This window comes from Curcuma longa, chromosome 7 (genome assembly GCF_044706935.1).
Source record: "Curcuma longa cultivar G26 ecotype Majalengka, Jawa Barat chromosome 7, ITB_CL_G26_1.1, whole genome shotgun sequence".
In the NCBI taxonomy this organism is placed as follows: domain Eukaryota; kingdom Viridiplantae; phylum Streptophyta; class Magnoliopsida; order Zingiberales; family Zingiberaceae; genus Curcuma; species Curcuma longa.
Window position 1 is genome coordinate 8576867 of NC_133867.1, and position 26395 is coordinate 8603261.

General features: G+C 39.4%; 3 protein-coding genes and 1 pseudogene across 6 annotated transcripts; 1 reads left to right on the forward strand and 3 right to left on the reverse strand.

Moving 5' to 3' along the window:
- The first annotated feature begins 304 nt into the window (after nucleotides 1-304).
- On the forward strand, nucleotides 305-3240 carry LOC141832587 (protein SMAX1-LIKE 4-like; annotated as a pseudogene).
- Nucleotides 3241-3350: 110 nt separating this feature from the next.
- On the reverse strand, nucleotides 3351-11717 carry LOC141831825 (putative membrane protein At1g16860). 2 transcript variants are annotated; one of them, XM_074719228.1, is made up of 6 exons: nucleotides 11582-11717; nucleotides 5381-6201; nucleotides 5133-5248; nucleotides 4398-4553; nucleotides 4002-4213; nucleotides 3351-3883 (listed from the first exon to the last, which is right to left on the reverse strand). In XM_074719228.1, the coding sequence occupies exons 2-6, from the start codon at nucleotides 6012-6014 to the stop codon at nucleotides 3694-3696; spliced, it is 1308 nt and encodes a 435-aa protein (XP_074575329.1). In that variant the 5' UTR covers nucleotides 6015-6201; nucleotides 11582-11717; the 3' UTR covers nucleotides 3351-3693. The 2 variants fall into 2 exon arrangements, with proteins under 2 accessions (XP_074575329.1, XP_074575328.1); XM_074719227.1 differs by having other exon boundaries at nucleotides 5133-5251.
- A 5038-nt stretch (nucleotides 11718-16755) lies between these two features.
- Nucleotides 16756-17460, reverse strand: LOC141832588 (agamous-like MADS-box protein AGL80). Its single transcript, XM_074720070.1, has one exon. The coding sequence runs from the start codon at nucleotides 17458-17460 to the stop codon at nucleotides 16756-16758; it is 705 nt and encodes a 234-aa protein (XP_074576171.1).
- Nucleotides 17461-18201: 741 nt separating this feature from the next.
- Nucleotides 18202-26373, reverse strand: LOC141831939 (DNA repair endonuclease UVH1). 3 transcript variants are annotated; one of them, XM_074719372.1, is made up of 9 exons: nucleotides 25473-26373; nucleotides 25099-25325; nucleotides 24776-24864; nucleotides 23550-23717; nucleotides 22646-23449; nucleotides 21648-21758; nucleotides 21320-21580; nucleotides 19225-19448; nucleotides 18202-18487 (listed from the first exon to the last, which is right to left on the reverse strand). In XM_074719372.1, the coding sequence occupies exons 1-9, from the start codon at nucleotides 26345-26347 to the stop codon at nucleotides 18277-18279; spliced, it is 2970 nt and encodes a 989-aa protein (XP_074575473.1). In that variant the 5' UTR covers nucleotides 26348-26373; the 3' UTR covers nucleotides 18202-18276. The 3 variants fall into 3 exon arrangements, with proteins under 3 accessions (XP_074575473.1, XP_074575472.1, XP_074575471.1); XM_074719371.1 differs by having other exon boundaries at nucleotides 25087-25325; XM_074719370.1 differs by having other exon boundaries at nucleotides 24776-24882; nucleotides 25087-25325.
- Between the last annotated feature and the right edge of the window lie 22 nt (nucleotides 26374-26395).

A 26395-nucleotide genomic window follows, 5' to 3' on the forward strand; every position in this document is an offset into this window, starting at 1 on the left:
ATGGAATCCGTCATTTTAGCGATCCTACACGGTCGGCTCCACGATCATATGTGAAGAGGTAAATCGAAAACTGTAGTTGGTCACAACACAGAAGGGTATTGCTTGACTTCGTCAGGATTCGAACCCTTGCCCTTTTCTACAAATCTACTGCGTCGTAACGCTATGCCTCCGGGGCTAGCAAGCAACATTCACTGCACTAAAAGGTAGAGCAGAACAGAGATTAAAAGAGGCCAGAAATAAGCAAGTGAAGAAGAAATCGAGCTTGAATTTGTAGAAGAAGAAGGAGGAGAAGAAGGAGGAAGAAGAAGAAGGAAGAAGAAGAAGGTGAGTGTGGGGGGTTGGTGTTGGGGTTCAAGTAATGCGAACAGGCGCTTTCACACTACAGCAGGCGCTCACCGGCGAGGCCTCTACCGTCCTGAAGCTCTCCCAGGCCTTGGCCCGCCGGCGAGGCCATGCCCAGGTCACCCCTCTGCACGTCGCCACCACCCTCTTCTCCGCCTCCAACGCATCCTCCTCCCTCCTCCGCCTAGCCTGCCTCAAGTCCCAGCCGCGCCACCCGGCCTCCCACCCGCTCCAATGCCGCGCTCTGGACCTCTGCTTCAACGTCGCCCTCAACCGCCTCCCCACCTCCCCTTCCTCCGCCCTCCTCAACCCGTCGCTATCCAACGCTTTGATCGCCGCCCTCAAGCGCGCCCAGGCCCATCAGCGCCGCGGCTGCGCGGAGCTTCAGCACCAACAGCTTTCGCCGCTTTTGGCCATCAAGGTCGAGCTCGAGCAGCTCATCATCTCCATCCTGGACGACCCCAGCGTCAGCCGGGTGATGCGCGAAGCCGGCTTCTCCAGCACCTGCGTCAAGAACAACCTTGAAGAGGAAACCTCTGCCAATGGCTCCTCTCTCGCCCACAAAGACATCATCAACCCCTTCTTCAAGTTGTCTTCTCGGCACACCCCACCTCGCCTTCCTCCTCCTCCTCCCTCCCAAACAGAGGACCTGAGCGCGGTCATGGAGGTGATGCTGAGAAAGCAAGGCAGGCGTAATAACGCCGTGGTGGTGGGGGACTCCGTTGCCATCGCAGACGGCATCGTGGCTGACCTCACGGCGAAGGTCGAGAAGGGCGACGTCCCCGGCGAGATCAAGAACGCTCATTTCGTCAAGCTTCACCTCTCCCCCATTCACCTTCCGTTCATGAGCAGGAGTGATGTGGACTCGAAGGTTTCCGACCTCAGGAAAAAGATCGTTGCGTCGGAAGCCGAGAGAGAAGGGCGCGGCGTCATCATCCATGCAGGTGACTTGCGGTGGGCAGTGGACGAGGAGGCCAGAGATGGGTGCGAATTCAAGCCAGTGGACCACATGGTCGAGGAGCTAGGGAGGTTGCTGTCTCAGCTCCGGAGCAGCAATGGCAAGTGCAGCAAGGTGTGGCTGCTGGCCACTGCAAGCTACCAGACCTACGTGAGGTGCCAGATGAGGCAGCCATCTCTGGAGGCCCTCTGGGGTCTTGAAGCCGTGGCGGTGCCTTCCGGCGGCCTCGCATTGAGCCTGCAATTAGCGACCAGGCGAGTGAGATCACCATCGCCTTCCTTCTAGCGTCTAACCATTTTCTCCATGCCATTTCTGACTTGCGTCTTCCTTCTTGTTCAGCAGTGGAGGCCTGGAATCTCGACTGGCAAAACTCTTTGAGCATCCACTTCTACTGCTTGGTTCGAAGAACTACAGCTCCAAGGATGACGAAAAGCTCAGCTGCTGTTCTGAGTGCACTTCCAATTTTGAAAAGGAAGCTTCAATCTTTAAATCCGAGAAGAACGAGCTCGACTTCGGCGCAACACAGTTACCTTGCTGGCTGCAAAAACACAGACCAGACAATCACCGCAAGGTAGATTCATGAACAATGAAAACAGTTACTTGTGTCTAAAAGATTGAAACTGAAACTTCATGATTGCTTCAGGATTCATTGTTGGAATTGAGAAGGAAATGGAACAACCTGTGCCAAAGTCTCCATCACACTCGGCCAAAATAGCAACACCTTCTGTTCATCATATTCATGGTGCAAAACCTTGATGCAACCACATTGCTTGTCCTCCTCCTCGAAGACTAGTTCAAAATTGGACGGCAGGGTTTCTCAAGTCAGCTTGAATTCACTTAGAAATCCCCGAAACGAAGATGCAAGTGTAACTCTTTCGCTGGTCCATGGTGCTCTACCCTCAAATTCTGCAACATCCAGCAAGGATAAGGATGTGCTGGTGAGCCAAGAAGATCTAAGCCTGAAACTGCAAGAAAACATACCTTGGCAATCAGAAACCATTCCTTCAATCGTGGAACTACTCGCTGATACTGCGCCATGCGAAAACAAGGGCCTCTGCATACTGTTAGAAGGCGGCGATCACATTTCTAAGAGGAGATTGGCTCGAGTAATGTCGGAGCATTTCGGGGGATCCAAAGTGCACATTAACATGAGGAAATGGGCAAATAAAGCCAGCTTCTATAGAGAGACTCTAGAAGAAGCCATGGAAAAGGACTCCAAGGTTGTGATCCTGGTTGAGGCAATTGACCGAGCAGATTCAGGCTTCACGAGCTATCTCATGGACGTGTCGAAGGCGGGAAGCAGAGCAATCGTCATCATGGCCACGTCTAACAATGGAGACGAGGACAGCAGTAACAATGTGATCAAGATGAAGTTGCAGGTCGAAGGGATCGAGCCGATGGATAAAGATCGCAAGCGGAAGCCAGATACCACATTGCAGAACACACCGAAGAGAACTAGTTTCGATCTTGATCTGAACTTGCCGCCAGAGGAGGAAGGGAGAAAGCTGGACGACGACGAAGAAGCTGCTCCGAGCGATCTAACAGACGAGACCGGCTATGTAACTCCCAACCTTCCACCGGAGCTGCTCCAGCTGGTCACTGTTCGATTCACGTTGGAGGAAAGATCCAAGCTTGCATCGAAGAGGATTGTGTCGAAGCTCCAGCGGGCATTTGCCGAAGCGGTCGGTGAGGGAATTGGGCGGCTGGTGGTGGATGAGTCGGCGGCGGAGGAGCTGACGGAGGCGGCTGGTTTCTTCTCGGAGGGGTGTTTTGAGAGGTGGGCGCGAAGCGTGCTGTTGGAAGCTTGTTCGGAGACAGTTAAAAATGGCGGGGGCGGGAATGTGAGGCTGTGTGCGGAGGGCAAATTGGGAAATGTAGAGGAGTTTGGGTTCTTAGGGTCTGTTCTTCCAGGGAAGCTCCCTGTGTTGTACAAATGTTAGGGTTAACAAAAACACGCGACACAATCTCATCTAGTCACGACGAAGCAAAAGGTGATTTCACTCACCACAAGCATCCCTCATCGTCGGCTCCACAACGAGATGAGGGAAAGTAAATCACAACACTGAACGAACTCCTGTCACCCGAGTACCAACTTGACAATGTCCGTGAGATCTCATCGAGTTACAAGCTCTAAACACAAATTACAAGGTGCAAACATATCTAAATAAAAGATACCTCTTACCTTCCAAGAAACATCAAAAGATGGCAAGGCCACCCTCGTCGTGACTTGCAAAGCTTCCAGGGATTTGAACAAAAAGGAGAGGGAAGGGAAGAACACAGAACTATACACCAAGTGATGGAACAAATCGCCGATGAACACCCAGCTAGAACTATGCCAAACGCTGCATTTGGTATACACCAGCCTCCTCCGCATCGACAAATTGACACGTCACTTAAACCGGTATGACGTCATTCGAAGTGTCTTCGCAACTCAATACTATCCCATCAATACTGGCTGGGATGATGCAACCGGTCCATTGGCATCCAGTCGAGACTGGTTCATGGGGAGGAACAATCATGAGCACATTTGCATTCCTTCGAACAACTCCCATCACACTTACAGTACTGCCTTCCTTGATATACCTACAAATATATGTTAGTGATTAGCGAAGAGAGTCTATCATCTCAGTAAGACGGTAAATGATTGAAATAACAGCTAGAACAGACAATTTATAGTCATTGAAATAAATAAATAAATTACCCTTCTTTCACACGCATTACGCGATCATCACTTGAAAGATTCCTCTGAGCCAGCCATTGAAGAAACTCAGGTGAGGACTCTTTCTTGCTCGGGTCGATGTTCAAAACAGAAGACTCGTTGATATTTGTAGTTACCTTTGCACCATAGCCAGTCTTTACCAATGCTCTTAATCCAGATTGGAAATCTGATATGTAGAAATCAACAACATGCCTCTGCCAAAAGTAAAACATCAAATTCAACACAGTCCAGAGAACCAAAGAATAGTAGAAGCTGTTTCCAGTGTCTCTGTAGTTAAGAGAGATTTATTTCAACCATATATTCCACTTCATTGATCAAGGATTTATCAGATCAAAGGATTTATGACAAAGGAAAAAAAAAAAAGAATGCATTGCTTACCTCTGTTGCCCTAAGACCCCAAGTAAAACGGCGATGCTGCGGATTGGCCGGCTTAGAGTTCCAACCCCTGTACTCATATAAACTTGTAGATGTGTACACACATCTAGGTACTCTTGTGAAAGTTGATTCCAAGGGAACGCTTCCACAGGTAACGATCTGCAAATTATTTGGAGAATGAGGATTATGGATAAAGATAAATATATGGAATGACAAGAATGACAATCAAGAATCAAACCATAAAACTTATGTATACATGATCTCTCTATATATAATGTTACAAGGGTGGGTCATAAGTGAAGCTTATGTTATTTGCCTGGATGGTATTTGGACCTGCTGTTCTGCACTGATGAATAGCTTCTCCAAATACTATTACCATAAAACTTCTGAAGAAGACAATGACTATTCAAACAATGTATGACTCCATATATCTCACAAAGGAATCAGCAATGACAGCAATCATGACACTCATGCATACTCTGAGTTCAGCTGAAGCAATTCACTATCTTGTAGTCAGGAGAAATGGCTAATGAAATAGTATCTTAGCAAAGGATAACCAACCAGCATACTGAGTAGAAAAGGGGAGCGATTGGGCTACACAATATTAGGCAGAGAAAAATTGATCCAACAGATCAAAAAGAAAACATTGATCCAACTCATATTCCTAAAATGAAGGAAAAGCTAATTCATGTGGCTTAAGCATCATCAAGGTGTTGGTCTTAGCTGGAAGATACCTACCCCAGAGACCTTGATGTATTGACCATCTTTAGCAGTTCTTAGCTCAGCATCAGGGTAGCTTGCAATGAAATGAGTCAAAGCTCTTCTTCCCCAACAGAGGTTTCGAATAGAAAATCCTGCTACAACAGCACGGAGAGACAATATTAATAAGAAGAGTGTTATCAACAGCACCAAGAATAAATCGAGGAGTCCAAACAGATGCAGGAGAATTAAGATGCTCGAATCAAAATCCAGAGTTTATTACCCACCCTCAGAAGAAAATTTTTCTTCTTTGTTTAGAGTAGTAACAGCCTGTTTATATACAGTTGAAGTGCTATGTATCTTTGCTGAACCACTGGATTCCATTGGACCAGAAGCTTTACGAGGGGCTGCAGATGAACTTAGAGGAACTGAAGAAACAGGACCAGATGTTATGAGTCCTGTTGTAGGGAGATTAAGGGGACCAGAATTATGGGAGGCTGTCAGGTTGGTTCCTCCAGATTGCTGACCAGATATCTTCTTCATAGAATCACTCTGTTTGTTTAGAGGTCCAGAATTGGACTTTTGCCTATTCGAGCTTCCAGTCCCTGGTACCGCAATTCGACCAGGTGATTGGCTAGCCCGGTTGCCAGAGTTGGGATTAACAGGTCCGGAATAAGAGGCAGCACCCCCAAATGAACTTGTCTTGCTAGGAGCATTTGTCACCGAGCCAGACTTTCTTGATCTGGAGTTGTCTGTTGGTATGTCAAACATCTTTCCAAGTTCTCCAGACTTCTTAACATCTCCGCCAGTGTATGGCATAGCCACAGAACTCATAGTTGGAGGCTTCTCTTTCGGCTGCCCAGGGCGGCCTGATACATACAAGCCATTGCTGAGTTGATGTGATGGGAATCTGGATCCCATTGAGTTTTGTTTATATGCTCCTTCAACCTATCTAGATAAGTGCAAACCTAACTCATATAAAAGTTGATATTGATATACGTTGCAGCAACTCCAAGTCACATTGGATGCTAATAGAAAAAAAAGTTTTATTCCGCTGGAACCATCATGGTGTTCTAACTGGAGGGATACTTGGAAAGTTCAAATAATCCTGTTAAGAAACATTAGATCATTATGACAAAAATAATGTAAAAGATGTTATAATTCATGTTTGGGATGTATTTAACGTGAAAGTAATAGAATTTAAAAAAAAACCAGTAGTGCATAATCTATCAACAAATTCTCAGTTTTTGATGCATTATTTCAGATTTTACTCAACAAGATGGATATGCATATAATCTCAATTCACAAGTATCGATATGTGCAGGGAACAAAAGCAACAGTGCTGAAAATGAGATATTTAATATAAGAACACAGAGCAACAAGAATGAGGCATGGTCCAAGAATGGAGCTTTAGGCTCGATTCTTGGTGGGGAGCCATTCTCTGCAGTGATATTGGATGGATCAAGGCATAGCTTTAGGCTCGCAAACAACTGAGGCATGATCCAAGAATGGAGCTTCTATCTTGCTAGGCTAAATACAAACAATTGATGAATAATTATTAAGAGATTGAAGAGGGAAATATCAGATAATCTTTAGGGAGATACTATACACATATTCAACAGTTGTGATCTGCTTTCAAATCTTATTGTAACTCCATAAGTTATCTCTTCACATCTACCTTTATAAAGATATGTTCAATGACAATCAAAGGATTATATAGTCGGACAAGTTGAATCAATTGACGTTGAAGTTGAAGTTGAAGTTGTGAGATGGATAAGAAGCAGCAAAAAATTTGTACTGGTCATGATTAAAATGTGGTTTAAAGGATCATGAAATCACTAGTTATATATCCTGTCATTGTTCAATTGCAGGATGAGATCAATGTAGTTGACTCCAAACAGTTGGGACTAACTCAGGCTTGTTATTGTTGTTGTTTATAAATTATCATGGAGATGTCCTTGACTTATTAGGACACTAAAGCTAATCAAGTATTAGGAGAATCTATCCATGTAGCATTTCCCTCTAAAAGGAAGGATTTCCCTTTAAATAGAGTGAGATTTTGAGGTAATGATATAAAGAATGAACTTGGAAAGTTGAATAGTTTACCAATGTCATTGCTGATTTTCTCTTTATTTTGTTTTTTGTTTAGATCCTAATCTCAATCCAAAATTCTCAAGTAGAAAGTCCATATTGTTGATTAAAAAGGAATATAATAGTGTACATGCTTAAATTTATGGCAGCTCTCCATAGGGTTTTGTAACATATAATAATTCCTTCCAGTCCAGTTTTGTTGGGTCTTAGTATAAACCAAAACATTTGCCCTAGGATAGGACATCTTCCAAGACATTTTGTTAATGGAAATTCAAGTTTTAAAAGAAGTGTAACTTCATAAAGCAATAATTGGCCTATGTTTGATAATTGATTGGATGAGAGAATTTTGTTCATAGAATATTGTTCTTATTGATCCAACGAAAGAATTTTACTAAATTTCAGTTCTCAGTCCCACTTGCGAAATCAAATCATTAAAGTTTTTATCAACAGTTTCTTGTTTTTATTTCTTCTACTGATATCAAAGAATTAAACATATTAATCCATAATCTTGTGCTGATTGGCGTGACTGAGTCTCTTGTCTCCTTTCATTAATAAGATACTCTACTTACTATTTCTTTAAAATTTTCTAACCAAAGGATGCTGGAAGCACAAGATCTGCGTATGTGTAAATAAAAGAAGAAAAAGTAGTTACAGAATAGATAGTAGATAAGGAGAAAGGAAAACAAAATTGAAGAGCCTTTGTCTGTAAACTATGCAAGAATTTTCACTTGTAAGTATCATGAGAAGTTAAGCATTGCAAAAACATCGTTAAAGGCTATATCCAAGATCAAAATTCATTCCACTAAGTTATATGGCAAAGTGATGGAATTAACCTAGGGATTGAAATATGAAAATGGACATAGATTAGAATTAGGAAACTGGAAGAGGAATTTCTCATATCTATTTTCTAGTTCAACAGTCAAAGTGCAAACAGGGATAGAGAAAATTATGGAGTACGAGAACACTCAATATTTGCTTCTTCCCTATCTATATGGATGAAATGATACATTTTTCTTTATATCCTAAATACCAAATTTCCATGGATTAAAAAGTCCACAAAATGACCATTGATTGAGGACCTGAGGTTCCATACAACTTAAACATATAAAAAAATAATAATGACACTGTAAGCAAAACTTATTCTATAATTTCACATAAATCAACACCTAAATAGCATTCAATTCAAAGGAGAGTTGCTACTTATGAGGAAGATCAAGTGTACTAGAACTGGTACTCACGCGGACTTAGTATAATAGTATGTCAAGCATTGGTTGACTGATAAAGTTGACAGATTGGCAGGATTGTGCCATTTGGGCATCAGAAACTAGGTTCAAATCATGAAAATAACTTCTTTATATGCAACGGTGAGGTTGTCTTTTTTAGCCCTCCTTGAATCCTACGGTAGCATGGGGACATTTTAATAGAATTATCCCACCTTTTCTGCCAAACAGTTAATTTCATAGATGTGAAAATGAAATATATTAGGATATCTTAAGATTTTGAATAAGGGTTTGGGACGGAGAGAAGCTACACATAAATCAAGGTGTTATCTACTATGAATAAAAGATATAAATTTTTCTCTTATCCTGGTGGGGAACATGGGTCAGCACCCATGTCCCACATTCCCTTTTGTGTTTCCAAGTACTACTCCCTTGGCAAAGATCTCGAGAAGAATTTGTGACTGGCTATGCAACATCATTAACAATGAGAGGCCACTATTCATTCATCTACCATATCAAAAGACCATCAAAACCATGATGTAAGCTCTCTTATGCTTACTTGTCAGCATATTCTTCTGAACAGTGAACAGTGTATGCCCATTGCATAAAATGATTACAGCTAAAGAATTGTCTTATCATAACACAAGTAGTAAGTTCGCTCTATATAGAATAGAATTTATGAGTAATATTTCTAAATTTATAGTTTTCCTTTTTTTTTCTTCTACATCAAGTGATATCTGAATAAAAATCCTAACTTTGTTTGTTTTAACTTTATTTTTCATGCAATTTCTCCAAAACTTCAGATCTTAAATCTTTGAAATATCCAAACTAAGTAACTTTTCTTTCGTGCTATATGGTATAATGAAACTACTCATGTTTATCTATATACAATAAGCTCTTGGAAGGATTCTTGGCACTTAACTTTTATAACTCAGCTACACAAGTAACCCCTATATGAGGTTTCTTTTTTTTCTCTCCTGTTTATGTCACATATATATCAGAAAATGCATAAATGAATCTTCATTAAACTGCTCCCACCTCTTGGACTGAATGTTCATAAAAAATAGAGAAGCATGGTGTGGAAAAAAAAACTCACTGAGGACCTTGATATCCCACAACTTACATGAATATTCTGATCAATTAAATTAATTGTTAAAAAATCATAATTTTGAACAAGTGGAGAATCCGCATAAGGAGATTAATATCTTTGAATTGACTGTCCACCACATAGAGTTTAATTCCCAATTAGCAGTTTAAGGGCATTGGCATGGATCGAGTTACATGTAATATGGCCATAAGAAAGTGATTAAAATTGGACTAAGTTTGATAGATATTTGGGGCCGAACTGTAGAAAGGACTGGAATGCATAATAATGAATATAAGGAAAAGGTAGAACTAAATTTCAGATGTCAAGATAAGTCCCATAACCCTACACCTACACCTAAGTTGATTATTAGCAGGGGGAAAAACAAGAAGATCTCTGAAGTGTTAGAGGGTAAAGTTCTTGGTTTAGAGTTAGAGATCTCATCTTCAGATGAAATCTCATGAAAAATTTGTTGGTTTGATTGATTGATAAAGCTACCACACCCTATTTCCTGTTGTTCCTATGAAGCCTTTTTATTCTATATTTTCACAATTTATTAATCTTGCACTAATGAGTCTACTTTCTTAACTTTCATGAACACAAAAAAGTTTATTACTGTTAAGCCATGATTGGGCAAGTATTTAATGATAACATTAAGAACCTCTACTATAACTAATTAAATTGTATATAATGACCTTGCTACCATATACCCAATTAAGGGCTAACCCCTAAATTGTACTCGTACTTCAGCTAGTTATAACGTCATTTTTGTAGGGATCACCTTCTTCACAAGCCAAACTTTAGCTATAAATTTAGACTCCAAAGGGCCAGAGCATTAATACAAAGCTTGACTTTTTATATTTCACGGACAAGCTCATTCAAGGATTATTTAAGCATGTGGACCTGCCCATGCATCATCTCATGAATTGAAAATTATAAATTAACAATATTGGGAATTTGATAAGAGTTCATAACATCTAAATTCAACTCTAGTAATACGTTATTTTCATGTACTGCAAAATACATGACTTGTAAGATTAAATTTGAACATCAAGTTTGATCTCAAAACAAAATTTTGACCTGATTTAGATGTGAAAGAGAGATGCCCATCAGCTTGTTTTGCATCATAGTTGGGCTGATCTACAACTTAGCTTGTCTAGATATGCAGACCAGACATGTTTGGTAGATTAAAGCTTGAGATTCAAGTTATATAGTAACTCAACTTGAGCTTGATCACAATTTCCCATGGCCAGGGTTCCATAAAGTCGCAGAAGACTAGGGGTGTTAAGGGTTAGACTGTGTACGTGATAAATATTCATAGTGAAAGGAAGAGAGGGAATGCCAACCCTGAAGGCTACAGATTAGTTGGCCGCAATAATTATTGAAGGTTGAAGAGGGCTGGAGAGACGCTGCAACAATTGAGGGAATGCCAGAACTACAATCATGCCACTGCGACTGCGACTAAGCGGGCCGGAAAGGCGTTGCTGCCTACTGGAGGGAAACCAAGGGAACGCCGCTAGCCGTTGGAGAGATGGCCCTGTCCGCCAGTAAAACGGCGGCCGCCGCCGCCTGCTGGAGAGAGTCTGACCCACGAGATGGAGAGACTTAAGAGAATGACGACGGCCGGAAGAAAAAACCTAGTTTTGCGGGATTTCGATCTTGTCTCGCCATCAAAATTCCCTCTTGACAGGAATTACCAACAAAACGAGAATTACTACTCACCATCACGAGTATGGAAACGATCGATTACCCATTTGCATTGGTCAACCAGCAAGCATTCGAGACAAAGCAAAGCCATAAATCCAACCACGTCTAACATCAATCACGAAGAATGAAAAAACTACCCCACACGCACATCCAGCCGCACTCAATTCAAACAAATTCGAAACCAAAATTAGTAAACATTCCCATTCCCCAATAAAAATCTGAACTTTCTCACTATCCAGATCTCAATCTGACTAACCAAGAGAACCACACATCTCAATTCCCACATTTCAGAACCCCGCACATGGGTCCGCCTTTGAAAAACCAAGTACAGCTTGGAACTCAGATCGAAAAACAAAAACAGTAAACGGATATTTTTTTTCGCACACCTTCCAAAGGGGGCAGACTGACGACCGATCGAAAGCGAATGCGACGATCTTCTCCGGCCACAATAGACAGGTCGCCCTGTTCACTCTTATGCTGCTGCAGCGCCGGTCGCTCCCCACACAACCATTAAAGGGCACAGACAAGTAGACAAGGCAGTAAGAACACTCGACCCACCCTCCCGATTTGTATCGTCCCTTTTCATCCCAAAAGACCAATATGCCCCTGAACGTGGAAGATACTTCCAAAACGCCACGTGGCATGGTGTTAGTCAACCTTTTGTCTGAAATGACCGGCCTACCCTCGAGCTTTTGTTGTGATATATTTATTATTTTTATTTGTTGTGGTGTCTCATTCAAAAGGGTTGGATGGAGATGTGAAAGGCCAACCAACTGTTCTACCTCAAATTCTATATATATTTTATGATTTTTAAATTATTTTTTAGCATCTTTTTCGTACCTATTTTTAAAAAATGGATGGATTTATGCAAAAATTAAAATGTAAATAAATTGTTTTTGTGTTCTTCTATTGATTGGAACATTTTTGGCATCGATTTGATGGGTTAGGTAGTTCATTCCGTCGGCAGATGATTATCATACCGGAATTAAATATCATAAATAATATTAAAATATTTTCCAGCCATTTTAGCATTTCTTTTTTTTTAGAAAATAATCTCGAGGATTTTAATGAATTTGCGGCTTTAAAATTTAACCACGTGTCAATATTAAATAGGGCATTTTTTTAATATAAAAAATTATTTTTTATTTTAATATTATAGTAGCTTACTATAATACAAAATAATTGTTTTCCAATTTAATTAAAATTATTATTTATATTCTTTATCAACTTGTGTCCATAATTGGATTCATGGATAAGTACTATTTGATATCCTAAATTTAAAACTTTCTATTTTAAAAATATTCTATTAAAGGAAATTATTCTTGCTTAAATGGCAATGATTTTCATGAAAATCTTTTATCTCCTAAGGAGGTTTAGGAAATCTAAGATTGGTTAAAATAAAAAATATAATAGTAATTATTTTAATACTTAAAAATAATAATGAAAATGGATAAAAAGAGACATTATCCTTTTTAAAAAAAAAAAGAAGAAAAATTAGAGAGGGAGTCATGTGTCAGAAAGTTTGGACCTACTTTTCTCCCTTTTTATTCATTCCTTAAAATTATTTCAGAGATTTAGGAAAATTAAATTTCTCATAAATTTTGGATCGGCATCAATTACTGGTCTCCAATTTCTTCGCTGGATTAAATTAAATAAATAAAACAAAAATAAATAAATAAAACAAAAATAAATAAATAAGATGATGTATTTTGATGTTTGGACTTAAACTTTGAGGAATCTGCCGACAGAGAACGGAAGCAGTCATTGATGATGATTGATGAGACGAGTCAAAGGATTGAGGATCATGCTTTCTTCTTATTTAACAAGTAAAATAATTTCTACATGTTAATTTTTAATAAGTCGTTAGAATTTTATTCATAGAATTTAAGCCCTTTGAATGAATGGTTTATGAGAGCTACTCTTGTAAATTTGTGATCATGTCAACTTTCTATTGAGTTAAAAGGAGTCTCGGAGCGTCATGATCAACTGTAGTTTCTCGATTTACCTCCTCACAAATGGTCGTAGGGTCGATCGTGTGGGGCCGCTAAGGTGGCGGATCCACCTTTATGCAGAAAAGGAGTCTCGGAACATGATTGAGTTGATTATTATGAGGTTAACTTGAAGTGGTTAAGAATCGAATCTCGATGAAGTCGAAGTAATGTCCTCTCTTATAGTAATCAACTATAGTTTTCCGATTTACTTCCTCATAGTCATAGATGGTCGTAAGATGAACCGCGTAAAACTGCTAAGGTAACGAATTTCACTTTTTACTCACTATGACCCTTTGTATGAAAAGGTCAAGCATCCAACGAGATGTTTTCGGGCTTTTCGCATCCAAATCAACTTGATTACTTGATTTGCGATGGTTGTTGTCTAATTGACTCCAAAACATAGAATAATAATTTTACCTTACGCAAGATTAGTATTTAATCCACTAGCTAATCGACTCAACTTATTTCAGTCAATTGAATTCACATTTAATCAATTTAAAATAAAAATATATTGACTAATTAAATAATGATCAAGTTCTCGCCTAAATTAAAATCTATCTAAAACTCAAAGTATGCCACTCATAATCAAGTAGGTTGGGCTTTCTTCAAGTTGAAGAAGTCAGTGTTCCTTTGGAAAAGAATAAAATTTTGGAGCAAGATTGGAGAGTTTAGTCCATCTTAGATCGATAACGAGGATCTTCAAGGTGAACTCTTCAGCAAAAAATAAAATCAGTTATTCTAACGATCTCACGCGGTCGGCCATTCAAGGTGAACTCTAGGATAGCGCAAGAGGAGGTCAATGGTGAAGGATAACACATTGGAGCGAGCTTGGAGGATTAGATGGACTAAGAGTCTTATATAAAATGAACTCGAGCATGGGCAACAAAGAGCGTCAAGGAGATTGAAGACGACGTAGAGGAAAGAAAGCTATAAAAGATTACAAGTGAAGTGCAATCTTGGATTTCCTTCTTTGGGCAATATAATTGTGAGATGATTTGTTTAGTTTTGTAGATGTTGGAGTGAAATCTTTGGTTGAGGGACAATAATTACCGAGTCATCGATAATTTTATGGACCACCGAGTCAAGCTAATGGTGCATGGGTATGAAGTGAGCCGAGCTATTTTGAACAAAGACCGAGCGAGAGCTTTGGAGGCAAAGAGAAGAACCTGAGGAGGAGACGAAACAACAAAGGGGAAGGTCAACTAATGGTGCAATAGTAAAACAGATGAATAATTAAGAAGACCAAGATTTGAATCTCAATAGAGATGAATATTTTAGAGATCAACTTCTGAATATACATAAACTGTGCTCCGAATTTACTCAATAGGCGAATCAAGAAAAAAAGACCGCTATCTATTATCAAACAAGGATAAAGTAGGAGATAATGGGAGGGCAAAGAAGAGAGATAAACCAATATTTTGTACACCAAATATATATAAATGTATATATGTAATCCGAAGATCTAGGAGTCGATTCTCAACGGATGTGAAATGCTCCGCTGGTTACCTCACCCTCGATTGACCTCCCTTCCAAATAGTTTGGGACAGTAACCATGCAAGGAAGTGTTCATAACAAGATTACTTGATGGTGTAACAAAGTGCAATTACAGCATTTTGCAAGCCCTGAACATGAACAAATGGTCCATTCGAACGACAATAAAGTTATATGTGTGGCACTTTGGAATTAATAGAATTGATAAGTATCTAAAAGACTTGAGAGTGGGAATAACAATTTTCATTTAGTTGGTGTTCTATGTACATTTTATGGCCAATCAATAAGATTTCCATATTGCCTTTTGAATTCAAAAGAAGTGCAATAGCTATTCACAGGAACACAAGCTAAACATACAGTTAGAGCATTTTGATAGTGTGTAATCTCATTGGCAAATAGTGTGTGACATAATAGAGAAAAGGTAATGCTAAGCATCAGATATCCATATTAAAAAAAAGCTTGCTCATTTCAGGTCAAGCAATAGAAAACTATTTTGCATCAATAAACAGTAGTCTCTTTGATGCCTATATGAATGGTCATTAGAAAGGCACAATCCTGGGAAGGTTCAACAAATGTTATTGTAACGACCGGCCTGTCCGCCCTTGGGAATTCTACTTATCCTGATCCTCTCTATTTTTCTGTGGGTCATGGGTCGTCGACCATCGACCGTGCCGTTACCTACTAGGACTTTCCACTCCTGCCCAGTGGATTTTTTTATCTTCTCCAGATTCGAACTCTAGACCTGCAAGCTAAAGTACTAAAGTTCCTTAAATCTGATAACCAAGTGAGAGCATGGTTCACTTTGTTAGTGTATCAATGATTATAGTCGAACACATCTTATCTGAAATTCTGAATCTGTGAGTTTCCAGTTGATCATGGAGGATTTGAAAATTGTTCATGCTACCTTCAATCAGAATAGGCTACAAGCGCACCTTAGGAATGACAATTTCTAAGGAAATAATTCAAATTTGAAAAAAAAAATACAATTGTAAGTGGTAATGGGATATTTGGGTAGGATGTGGATATTCAATCCTTCAATATGGATGAGGATGAAAGTTGAATCCCCAATGAGAACGACGATAAAAATTGATATGATAAATGGAGAAATAAATGGGGAAGGAGAATATGGAATCCTCCTAAATCCGACCGATGACTATCCCTAGCTCACCCAAAAGATATTGAAACACACCATATGTAATTTAAGAGCATGGAGAAACAATCGATGCATTGTATCTCTTAGAGCAACTCCAACCTATATCCAAAAATTCAAATTTAGTGTAAAGATTACACCATTTCTCTCCAACCAATACCCCCAAGTGCCTCACCAAATTTGGTGATGTCATTTATTTATTTATTTATTATTATTATATTATATAATTAAATATAAATATAAAAATAAATATAAAATAATATATATTATTGTATTTAAAAATAAATATAATATATATTATTAAATATCATAAATAAAAATAAAATTATAAATCTTAATTTTTTTCTCATTATTTATAGTAATATTAATTATTTATTATAAATATTTTTAAAATATATTTATGTCCAAATAATTATGTAATAAATATTAAAAATCAAAATCATAATAATTATAAATTTGAAATTTTAACTTATTAAATATAAATGAAATATTAATTTTAAATATAATAATTATCATAAATTAATTATTAAATTAAAATGTATGTCGATAATTAAATTATGAATAAATGAATAAAAATAAATAAAATATTCTAAAGAATATTTCTTTTTCATGGTATAAAATGGTGTGAGTGGTTGAAGCTGAAATAGTGTTTGACGTTGAAATTACATCAAATTTAATGATGTAGGTTGATATCAAATTTAATGATGTGGATGATCTTAACATTCTATTATGATTTTATATTTTTTGATTTGAGACATGAAAGATCACACACAAGGTGCTGCAAACTAATTTGCTTTTGTTTGTTGCACTGGAGATTTCAATCCTTCAATCTAGAACATAATATATATTTAACAATGGAAGGATGGAAAATGGAAATGTGCAGAGAAATACTTTGAAGAAGAAGGAAGGCGACGGTAGTTGTTGAATCTTAGTTCAAAGGGTAGTAACTACTGTGCAGCCACGAGTTGATTTTGCTATCCACATGGTCCTCCGCCACGCCCTCGTAGCCGCCGATGCCCATCGCCTCCGCAAACCAATCATGGGTCGGGACCGCCACCTCCTGCGCCGCCGCCACCGCCGCCGCAGCAGCAGCAGTCGCCTTCCCCTTGCGCTCCTCCGTCGCCGCCGCCGCCGCAGCAGTCGCGCTGGTGTTCCTTGCTTCCTCCTCCTCCATCCGCTCCCTCACCTTGCCCATCTTCACCTCCGTCATCCAGGCGAGCGCCTTGACCTCCTCGATGCCGACGTCGTGCAGGCCGCGCCGCCCCTCGAGGCACTGCTGCATCAGCAGCGCCGTCTCCAGATCGCGGTTCTCCTTGTCATGCCGCTGGAACTGCTCCTGCAGCTTGCGCACGCGCTGCTCCATCAGCTTCTCCTGGTTCATCATCTTCTTGCTCTGCTCCGTCTCCGGCAGCCGCTTCAGCCGCGAGAGCACGCGCACGGCGTCCGGCGCCGACGGCCACACCTCCGCCGCCTGCGCCTCCCCCGGCGCGTACACGATCATGCACGCCTTCACGTCGCACAGCGTGCTCAGCTCGCTCACCTTCTTCACCAGCCCCTTCTTCCGCTTCTTGAACGTCGCCTTCCGCGCCGCGTCATTGGCGATCCACTCCAGCTTCACCTTCTTCCTCGCCATCAATATAATTAACCGCTCGATCGATGGCCGCGTCGACGGAGGGAGGAAGGTGGCGGCTTTTGTAGCGGTGGAAATGGCAAGGCGACCGAGCCGAGAAGAATTAAGAATGAGGAGGATACGGGGGGATCGCCATGGCGATTGTGATTTGGTATTATTATTCTCGTATTTAAATCACTTGATTTGATCTGAGCCAATTAATTTTGGTATCGTGATCGGCGTGCCGAATTGGAAAGGAGCGCCGAGGATGAATCTCGGACAACCTGTTCATGGCAAATACTGCAGAAAGCAAAAATTATGAAATTAGATAGTAAAATTAAAATTATTCAATTTGATTTTCGTACGTTTTTATAAAAATAAATAAATTTATTTATATAAAAATCACGACCAAATGAGCACCAGCACTGTGTAAGAAACGAACCAGCACCAAAATGAGCACCAGCACGTTTTTATAATAATAGAACAAAATTTGAATCTCCATGGATACATGTCTTTGGAAGAAATTAATTCCTCTTGCTTAATAGGCCATTCTGTAACTTGGATTATCACCTTTTATAACAACAATAACAAACAAGAAACTTTGAACAGTGCAATTTTTTTTTTAATCATAATCATTTAATAAGAATATGAAGCCCAAAGGAACAAATTGAATATGCTGGGCATACGACAAATAACTGAATTTGGCTAAAATCTAAGAATTAATCGTCCTAAAAAATAATAAAAAGATGGGTGAATTTCTCGTTTTGAGCATTTTGGCAGGTAGTTTATGCTAAAGCTGTGCCTGAGGTGTCAAGATTAGAAGTTGGAACTAGTTGGAAATCATGACAAGGTTGGGCACTTGGCATCAAGAAATTCCTTCAGCGTCCGAGCTGCTTTCTGACCGCCCATGAGTTCTGCTAACCTTTCAACAGGCAGGAGAGCAAGTTCGGCCAAGTTTTTACATCCATCCATCAATGCTCTGTAATTCGTGTCTGTCACTCCAGGGAGACGCCTCAAGAACTCAATTGCAGACGTATTATAGTTTTCAGCCCTGAGATGCAACACGGTGAGTCAAATCATAGAGTATCCAATTGAATGAAGACATCAAATAACTGCCAGGAAACTAATACAAAGGAAATTTTTGTGCACGCTACAATTTAATGATGACAACTTGCTTTATTTTAAAGTCACGAGTGATTGATCATTCACAAACATCTAGACATTATCTATGGAATTGGATTCTCTATGAAAATTGGATGTCGAGCATCTAAACATACCTTGTCAACATTATCTACAAATGCATATCTTGAAAATTGGATGTCAAGCATTTTCTATGAGATTCCATTAACTAAGATGGTTCCCCCCGCCCCCTTTTTTTTTTTTTGATAATCCACCTATCCAGACTTTACTAGCCCTGGAGATGGACGACCTTCTTCCATCTTCGCCCACTAGGTAAATCCAATAGCGCGAGCGGTTCAGTCCAATTGTCCCAGCAATCATATAACATGACTATATCCTTAAAAACTTGATATACCCGTTTGATGAAATAGATGTAAGCAAACACGTAACATGGTTATCTCCTTATAATTTGATATGGGATGCATCGATGTGTTTGCTACATGGAACAAAGTGTGTGAGTTTTGAGAAAACATATCTATGAAGCCTATGTATTATTGCAAATGCAGGCTTCTACAACTACATAACTTGAAGCATGCAATAGCATGAAAATTCCGTGATGTAATATTGCAATTTTAGTTTGATAACATAGTTGCTTGCCCATGTGTTTACCTTACATCATTATCCACCACACCATCTTCTGATGGAACACCTACTCTGATTGCCTTGCTCTCATCTGGTTCATCCTGATTTTGTTTGAGTGATGCAAATATTTCTGCTGTGGCATGCACATTGCGGGACCAAACAAGGCGCAAGCGAGGAAAATGGAGAACAAGCAATGAAAGCTTTGAAATTATGTTTGTTGGTGAGACATCATCACCAATATCATTTGTGGACTGCACAAGGCATGAAAAAGTTGATCCAACCAAAATAATGTCAGCCCCAAGAAAAAAACTCAAAAATGCTTAATAGCCTACTAAGGAAACTGCACTCATCTTTGACATTCACCTAAAAGTAGAATACGGAGAAGAAAGCAATCTCTTTAAGCCTAACACCACATACAATGCCAAGTGAAATTACTCAAACCTGATCATTGATCAGTAGTCACATTCATTAAATTGATAGGAAAATGGCTGTTCAATAACCATAAATTGATAGTGATCAAGGTCAAGAAGCCTCATAGATGATCATAGATCAGTATATTACCCAATACTTTCGATAGAAAGCACCAACAGTCCATTATGAGTTAGAATGTTGAAACATGAACAAAAACTAGAGCAACAGAAATAAAAGTGTTAAGATGGATGTGTGGGATTACCATAAAAGAGAGAATAAAAAAAAATACAATATATATATATATATATATATATATAGAATTGATATGCTGCGCGCCGGTTTCCTACGCGCCCGTGCGCGACAGCGGGATCACCGTCCATCACGCGATCGCGAGCCCATCGGACCGTATATAAAACACGCCGCCCGACCCCCAGCCACTGTCGTCGCTGCCTCCTCGCCGGCGCGCCGACCGGCACCGGATTCCGGCCGGATTGTGGCCGGAATCCGGCCGGAAATTGCCGAATCGCAGACCCGGCCACTGTGGGCCAAATCGCGGTCGGAGACCGGCCGAGGAAGGACCGCAGGCGGCCGGCGTTCCTTCCTCGGCCAGTCTCCGGCAGCGATTTACCATAAGCAATTAGTTATAAACTATACAAATATATATATATATATAACCTATATATCACACGCGCACACACACACACACACACAAAGAATGTGAAAACTTCTCCAGCTGTTGCTAAACTACCTTATTCTTTTGCACTCTATATTTATTTTAATTAATTCATAGTTTAAATATATATACAATTTATCCCTTTTTTTACCATGTCTTGATTTTTTATTTTTCTCCCATTATTGTGACACCAGCAAAACTATCTTATTCTTTTCTACTCTATATTTATTTTAACTATTTTATTCTAAACAACACTACATACCACATTCCTTGATTCGGTAAAGAATCTGAAAACTCCAGTTTAATTTACAAGTTAAGGATTTAATAACAAATTGGCAATATCAAATATTTTGTATGATAGGTCAAACTTAGAAACTCAAATATAACTGCCATGACTGTCAGGAAGTTGTTTACAAGAGAAACCAGCATCAAGATAAAATAGTGATGCTTCAGACAAACTAAATTTCAAATATATAAAAATGAATCTTATAATTCTCAAATTGAAAATTCACCAAAGTGATTCAAGATATATGGTAGATACAAATTTTTTTTTTATGACATGATGTTATACATTATTGTTAATATAGCTAATGTTCTTATTTAAAAAATTTTATGAATTGCATATTTGCCCATTTATGCGTCCGTATATACATCCACATGAGATACACCAGTTTGATTCCATATCGCTCAACTTTTTGAAACTTTGGCCACTATACAAGTCAAAGCTTTTGTTTGTGAATTTTACTTTCAATTATTAACTCTATGGTTAATATGTCAAAACAGTGAGATAACTTTGGCATACCAACTAATAGTGATGTCCTAAGAGCAACTGTGTGGTGCTTCCTTAAAAGTAACTTTTCAACATCAAATGTTGTACATTTGCAATTAAAAAATGGAAAAATATATATATACCAACAAATTGATGTTAACAATATGACAAAACCATTGAATTGCCAATCTTATGAACCTCTATTTTAGCAGAAACTTAAGAGACGTGTGAAAATTCATAGAAGTAGGCTTAAGGCCGACTTCAAGTACCTGGAAGGAGAAGCTTTTGTCCTGTGAAAATTCTATTAGAAGGACAGGCATTTTGTAGTAACGAATCATTGTTTCCACCTGATGATAGAGACGGCCTGATGCAAAACTTTGAAACAAGTCCGCAATGCTTTTCCTTTCAACACAAATCATGGGGGAAAGAACATAATCACCAACTTCCAGAGTAACAGGTATGACATGCATGCCTTTCAAATGAAGAACATTAGGAAGACTGCTCATGAACTCCCTCATATCAACAATAACCTGTCAAAACAGTTAAAGTTCAATCAGTCCCTACAGATTCACAACCCAAAAGAACAAGAGAGATTACCTGCAATTTTCTGCCTTGTGACATTCTACCACCTGCCTTTCTTGTTAATGAATTCTGTAAAACAATTGACTCTGTTTCGCTAGCAGTACTAGCTCCAATACAACGTCCATTCTGGAAAGCATTGAAAAACACTAAAATACATTACAAATATCCATATTGACACACAATCCATGACATATTTTCCTGATTTCACTAAATGTGAAATCTATAGCCTAAAACAATCCAAAAGCATAAATCTATAGTCTAAAAATTCCCTCCAGTGATTTTGCACCCCATGGTAAAACAACCTAAAAAATACTCCATATGAAAGGAAAGAGTTCATACAACTTGTTTTTTATTTTTTTTCAGAATCAATTTTTTTTCAGAATCAATATAAATATATTATGACAAATGGAAGCAAAGGACAAGCTATATCTTATGCAATTCATGCTAAAGAAGATATTGAGATTCGGACAAACAAATGCAGCTTTCCTCTGCCTGGTAAAAACGGAATAGTGTGTAGTTGCAATTGCCTTAATATATATCTTAAATCATTTTAAATAGGGCATTCCATCCAAATAAACTTAATTGCATTCTTTCTACGATGCAGTGTTGTCCTTATCTTTGGTGATCATAATAGAACTCATAAACAGTTTAAATCATGTTGACAAGATATGCATCAGATTTGTAGTTGGAATGCCTCTTCCATTCAAAAAATTACCGAAATAGCTGGTCTAAACAACATCATATACCACATTCCTTAATTCTATAAAAATCCTGAAAACTACAGTTTAATTTTCAAGCTAAGGAAGCAATAACAAATTGGCAGTATCAAATATCTTGTATGATAGGTCAAACTTAGAAACTTAAATATAACTGCCATGATTGTCAGGAAGTTGTTTGCAAGAGAAAAACCAGCATTCAAGATATAACAGTGATGCTTCAGACAAACTAAGTTTCAAATATGGAAAAATGAATCAGAAGGCAAAGAAAAGGTAACATGCATGGTAAGGAACTACCTGATCCACTGGGATCATCATCAGTGACTTTTGCCGGATCAAAGATTCAAATGCACTATTTTCCCTCCGTATGCTAGCCTCAAATTTTTGCACCTCAGCTGAGTCTTCATAGAATAAAAAGTAAACCTTTAATTTTTTTGAAGGATTCTCTGCTTTATAAAATTCTATTTCCCTAACAAAGGTCATGTTTGGATGATATACAATAATTACAGATGGCTTCAGCACATTAAGTATCTGTTGATCACTGTCCAGAGCATAGAATTGCACAGGTGGAAGTAATTTGGTTTGGCTGGATGCTGCAGGAACAGATTCTGCAGCATGTACCTGAATATCACTTCTATCTATACAAACATTCTCTAGAGAACTTTCTTGAACATTCTGCATGGATCCTGTTGCAGGTTCACCTACTGCACCATTATTCCTTGAACTAGTATTTTCATTTGTATTAATCTGATCCGTCTTAAAATTGAAATCAGGATTTCCAGTCATTGACTTGCCTTTCCTTGATGTTTTTTTCACTCTGGTATTTTTGTAGCCTTTCCTTCTACCATCTGATTGATTATTCTCCTCCAGAACAGAGTCTTTATTAGTTGGAATTCTTAGCTCAGAGGCTGCAGCTAATAGAGCAGCATTTTCAAATTTGGATATGCTGCTAGGGTCTGTGTTATCAGATGATCCGGCAGTGACAATACCATCAAGTAAACCAAAGCCTTTAGGTTCCTGAGATCTTTTCTTGTTCCGTTTTCTTAGACTGTGCAATTCAACTTTACCTAGCAGGTATTTCTCCCATTCATCTCGCATAACCTACAACAAAAGTTGTAAAAAAGTTAGCTAACATCATGTAGTGAAGTATAAAGGACCAATCAGAAACAAAGTTTAACCCCTTTTAGTTGAGAAGCAACACCTGATGTGGTCCTTTTAAGATGCAATCCTCCAATTGCAAGCATGAATATTCATCTTTACAGGCCACCAAAACAATATCACTCAGGTCCCCTGCATCTTCAACTTCTGTTTGTCCTTCCTCTGAGTGATTTTCCTTTCTTCGCTCAGCTTCTATTTCCTCGAGAAGATCCTGTAAAAATACCTTTTGTTAGTTCCCCTATATTAGTTGTATATTTGTTAATTATGTTAGCTATTAATTAGTTTTTAACTTCCTTATTATAGATAGTTTCCTAAGACGAGTTTAATTTCCTAATATGGATTTCTAGTCTTATATATAAATATACCTCATCTTTCAATAAAGTGATATATTTTTTTTATCTCAAGTAACATGGTATCAAAACATTAGAGATTCGAAATTAGAGTTCCATCCTTGCCGTTGCTACCCTCTTATTTTCCACCTGCGTCTTGGTCTTCCTTCGGATTCTTCTCTTATTTGACTTCCTTTGGGATTAAGTCATATGACTGAGAATAAGTCTTCTATTATGATGAATGTGGTGCCTGTGATGTCTAAACTCACAGACCATATGCTGAATGGTTCGAACTATTTAGATTGGAGTAAAATTGTTCATTTTTATATATGGAGTATTGATAAAGATGGTCATTTGACTAATGATCCTCCTAAAGATGATTCAAAGCGGACATATTTTAGAGAGGATGCTCGCTTATTACTTCGGATTGTATTGATAGTAAGGTAATTGATTTGATCAATTATTATGAATTTGTTAAAGAACTAATATATATAGCAGTATATATTTGTTAATTATGTTAGCTATTAATTAGTTTTATTAACTTCCTAATTGTAGATAGTTTCCTAAGATGAGTTTAATATCCAAAGATGATTTTCTGCCTCAAATAACACCCTACTGTTTCCAGAAAAATAAAATGCATTTCATCTACAAAAACTTTTTTTTTTTACTTTTTAATCATGGAGCGAAAAAGATAAATGGCAGGAACAGATCTAATATAGACTTTAAACTGACATTAATATGCATTTTACATTTTCCAGAAATAATCATAGGCACAAAGAACAACCCTCTTCTAATAAGAAAGAGCTATTTGAAAAGATACCAATAGCAGCCACATGTAGCACAAAAAATGAAGAAGGATGATAAAAAAGAAAAGAAAAAGGCCACTAAGCCAAATGATCTTAAAGAATAATGATAATAATAATGGGACTCACTCACTCACACGTAACACCTTCCACTTAGGAGCTTCTTCCAGGACTTCTTCCAGCATTACTCCAACATTAGCATCCACTTTCCTTCCATCTGCATCATCTGCAGAAGTAGATCCAACTGATGAAATAGTGACTTAATGTTATTCAATAATCAATGATCTGTTAATATCTTCATTGAAAAGGATGAATTAGAGACTTTCTGCAGGCAGCCTCTTTTAAATGAAAGAAGAAAAAAAATACTTCACCGTGATGGAAATGCAGTTCAGCAAGACAAACAAAATGATTAACAAATTAAAGGGAAACAATAAAAACTAAATCATACTGGGAGGAGCACCGCTTTCTGATTCTTTTTTTGTTTTGTCATTAACCCTTCTTTTCTTGCTAGGCGTGCTTTTACCATCTAGGCTGATTTTTGTACCATCTGCTCGAACCGCTTGGTAAACTCGCCTCTTTGCAAGCTCAAAAATCTTATAGCTTGAATCAGCAAAAATCCACATTGATCGAACACCTTCTGAAACTCTCAGGGTATCTAAATATTTCAAATATGAGACCGCATCATACCTGAGGTATGACGATCCCAATTTCCACCATGGAAACATCAAGAATCAGTCTCCTCGGAAAATACGATGGATCAGGTTTTACAACACTATTGTTACAAATAATGGTTAAAGGCGAGCAGCATAAATTCCACAATCACCCTTGTCTTACCTGACAAGGTAATCCAACAGTTTCCTTAGGGTCTTGAGATCGCTAACCAGCTGCTTGGTCTTCTTCCCAAGAGTGTGCCAGATGGGGTCTAATTGCCTCCTCACAATCTCATCAAAAGACTTGAAGAGCCCATTTTCAACGGTGAGGTCCTCGACATCAACCTTGTTGGTCCTCCTCAGCTCCCTAAGGCAGGCATCCATGGCCCCAAGAATCGCATCTTGGATTCCCTTCATGGCAGCGGACATGGGTACCCTGACGTCAACGACCTCAGGTGGGGTTCGCTCAAGGTCAGAGGAGACGAGGACGTGGAACCTCGGCCAGAGGTGGAGGCGGCGGACGAAGAGGGACTTCATAATCCGCTCCGCCTTGGCGAACCCGGAGACCATGGCATGAGGGCAATCAGAGAAGGCGACGATAGGGGTAGAGGGGCAGTAGGAGTGAAGGATGCGAGCAATGAAGGCCTCAGTGGAGGTATCAGAGAGGCGATGGGCGTTAAGGACGGCGAGGGTAGCGACGGAGGAGGGGGGAACGCGAGAGGTGAGGAGGTCGGCGACGAGGATGCGAGGTGTGACGTAGAGGGCGGCGCCGGAGGCGTAGAGGGCAGTGCGGTGGTGGGAGGGGAGATCAGAGGGGAGGTCGGAAGGGAAGGGAAGGGGGTCGGTGTGGTCAGGGGCAGCGCGGCGGAGGGCGGCGGAGATGGCGGACTTCTGAGGTTCTGAGGCAGAGAGGAGGAGGAAGGATCCGGCGGAGGGGTGGTGGAGGAGGAGCAGGGAGGCGACTAGCGAGGAGAGGGGGAGGCCAGAGGCGACGACGACGAGGCCGCCGTTGCGGTCGTCGAGGAGGTCGGAGATAATCTGCTCCTGGAAAGGGAGCATGCCGTCGGGAGAGTGCGGGCGGAATCGGGGAATTGGGAGGGAGAAGGT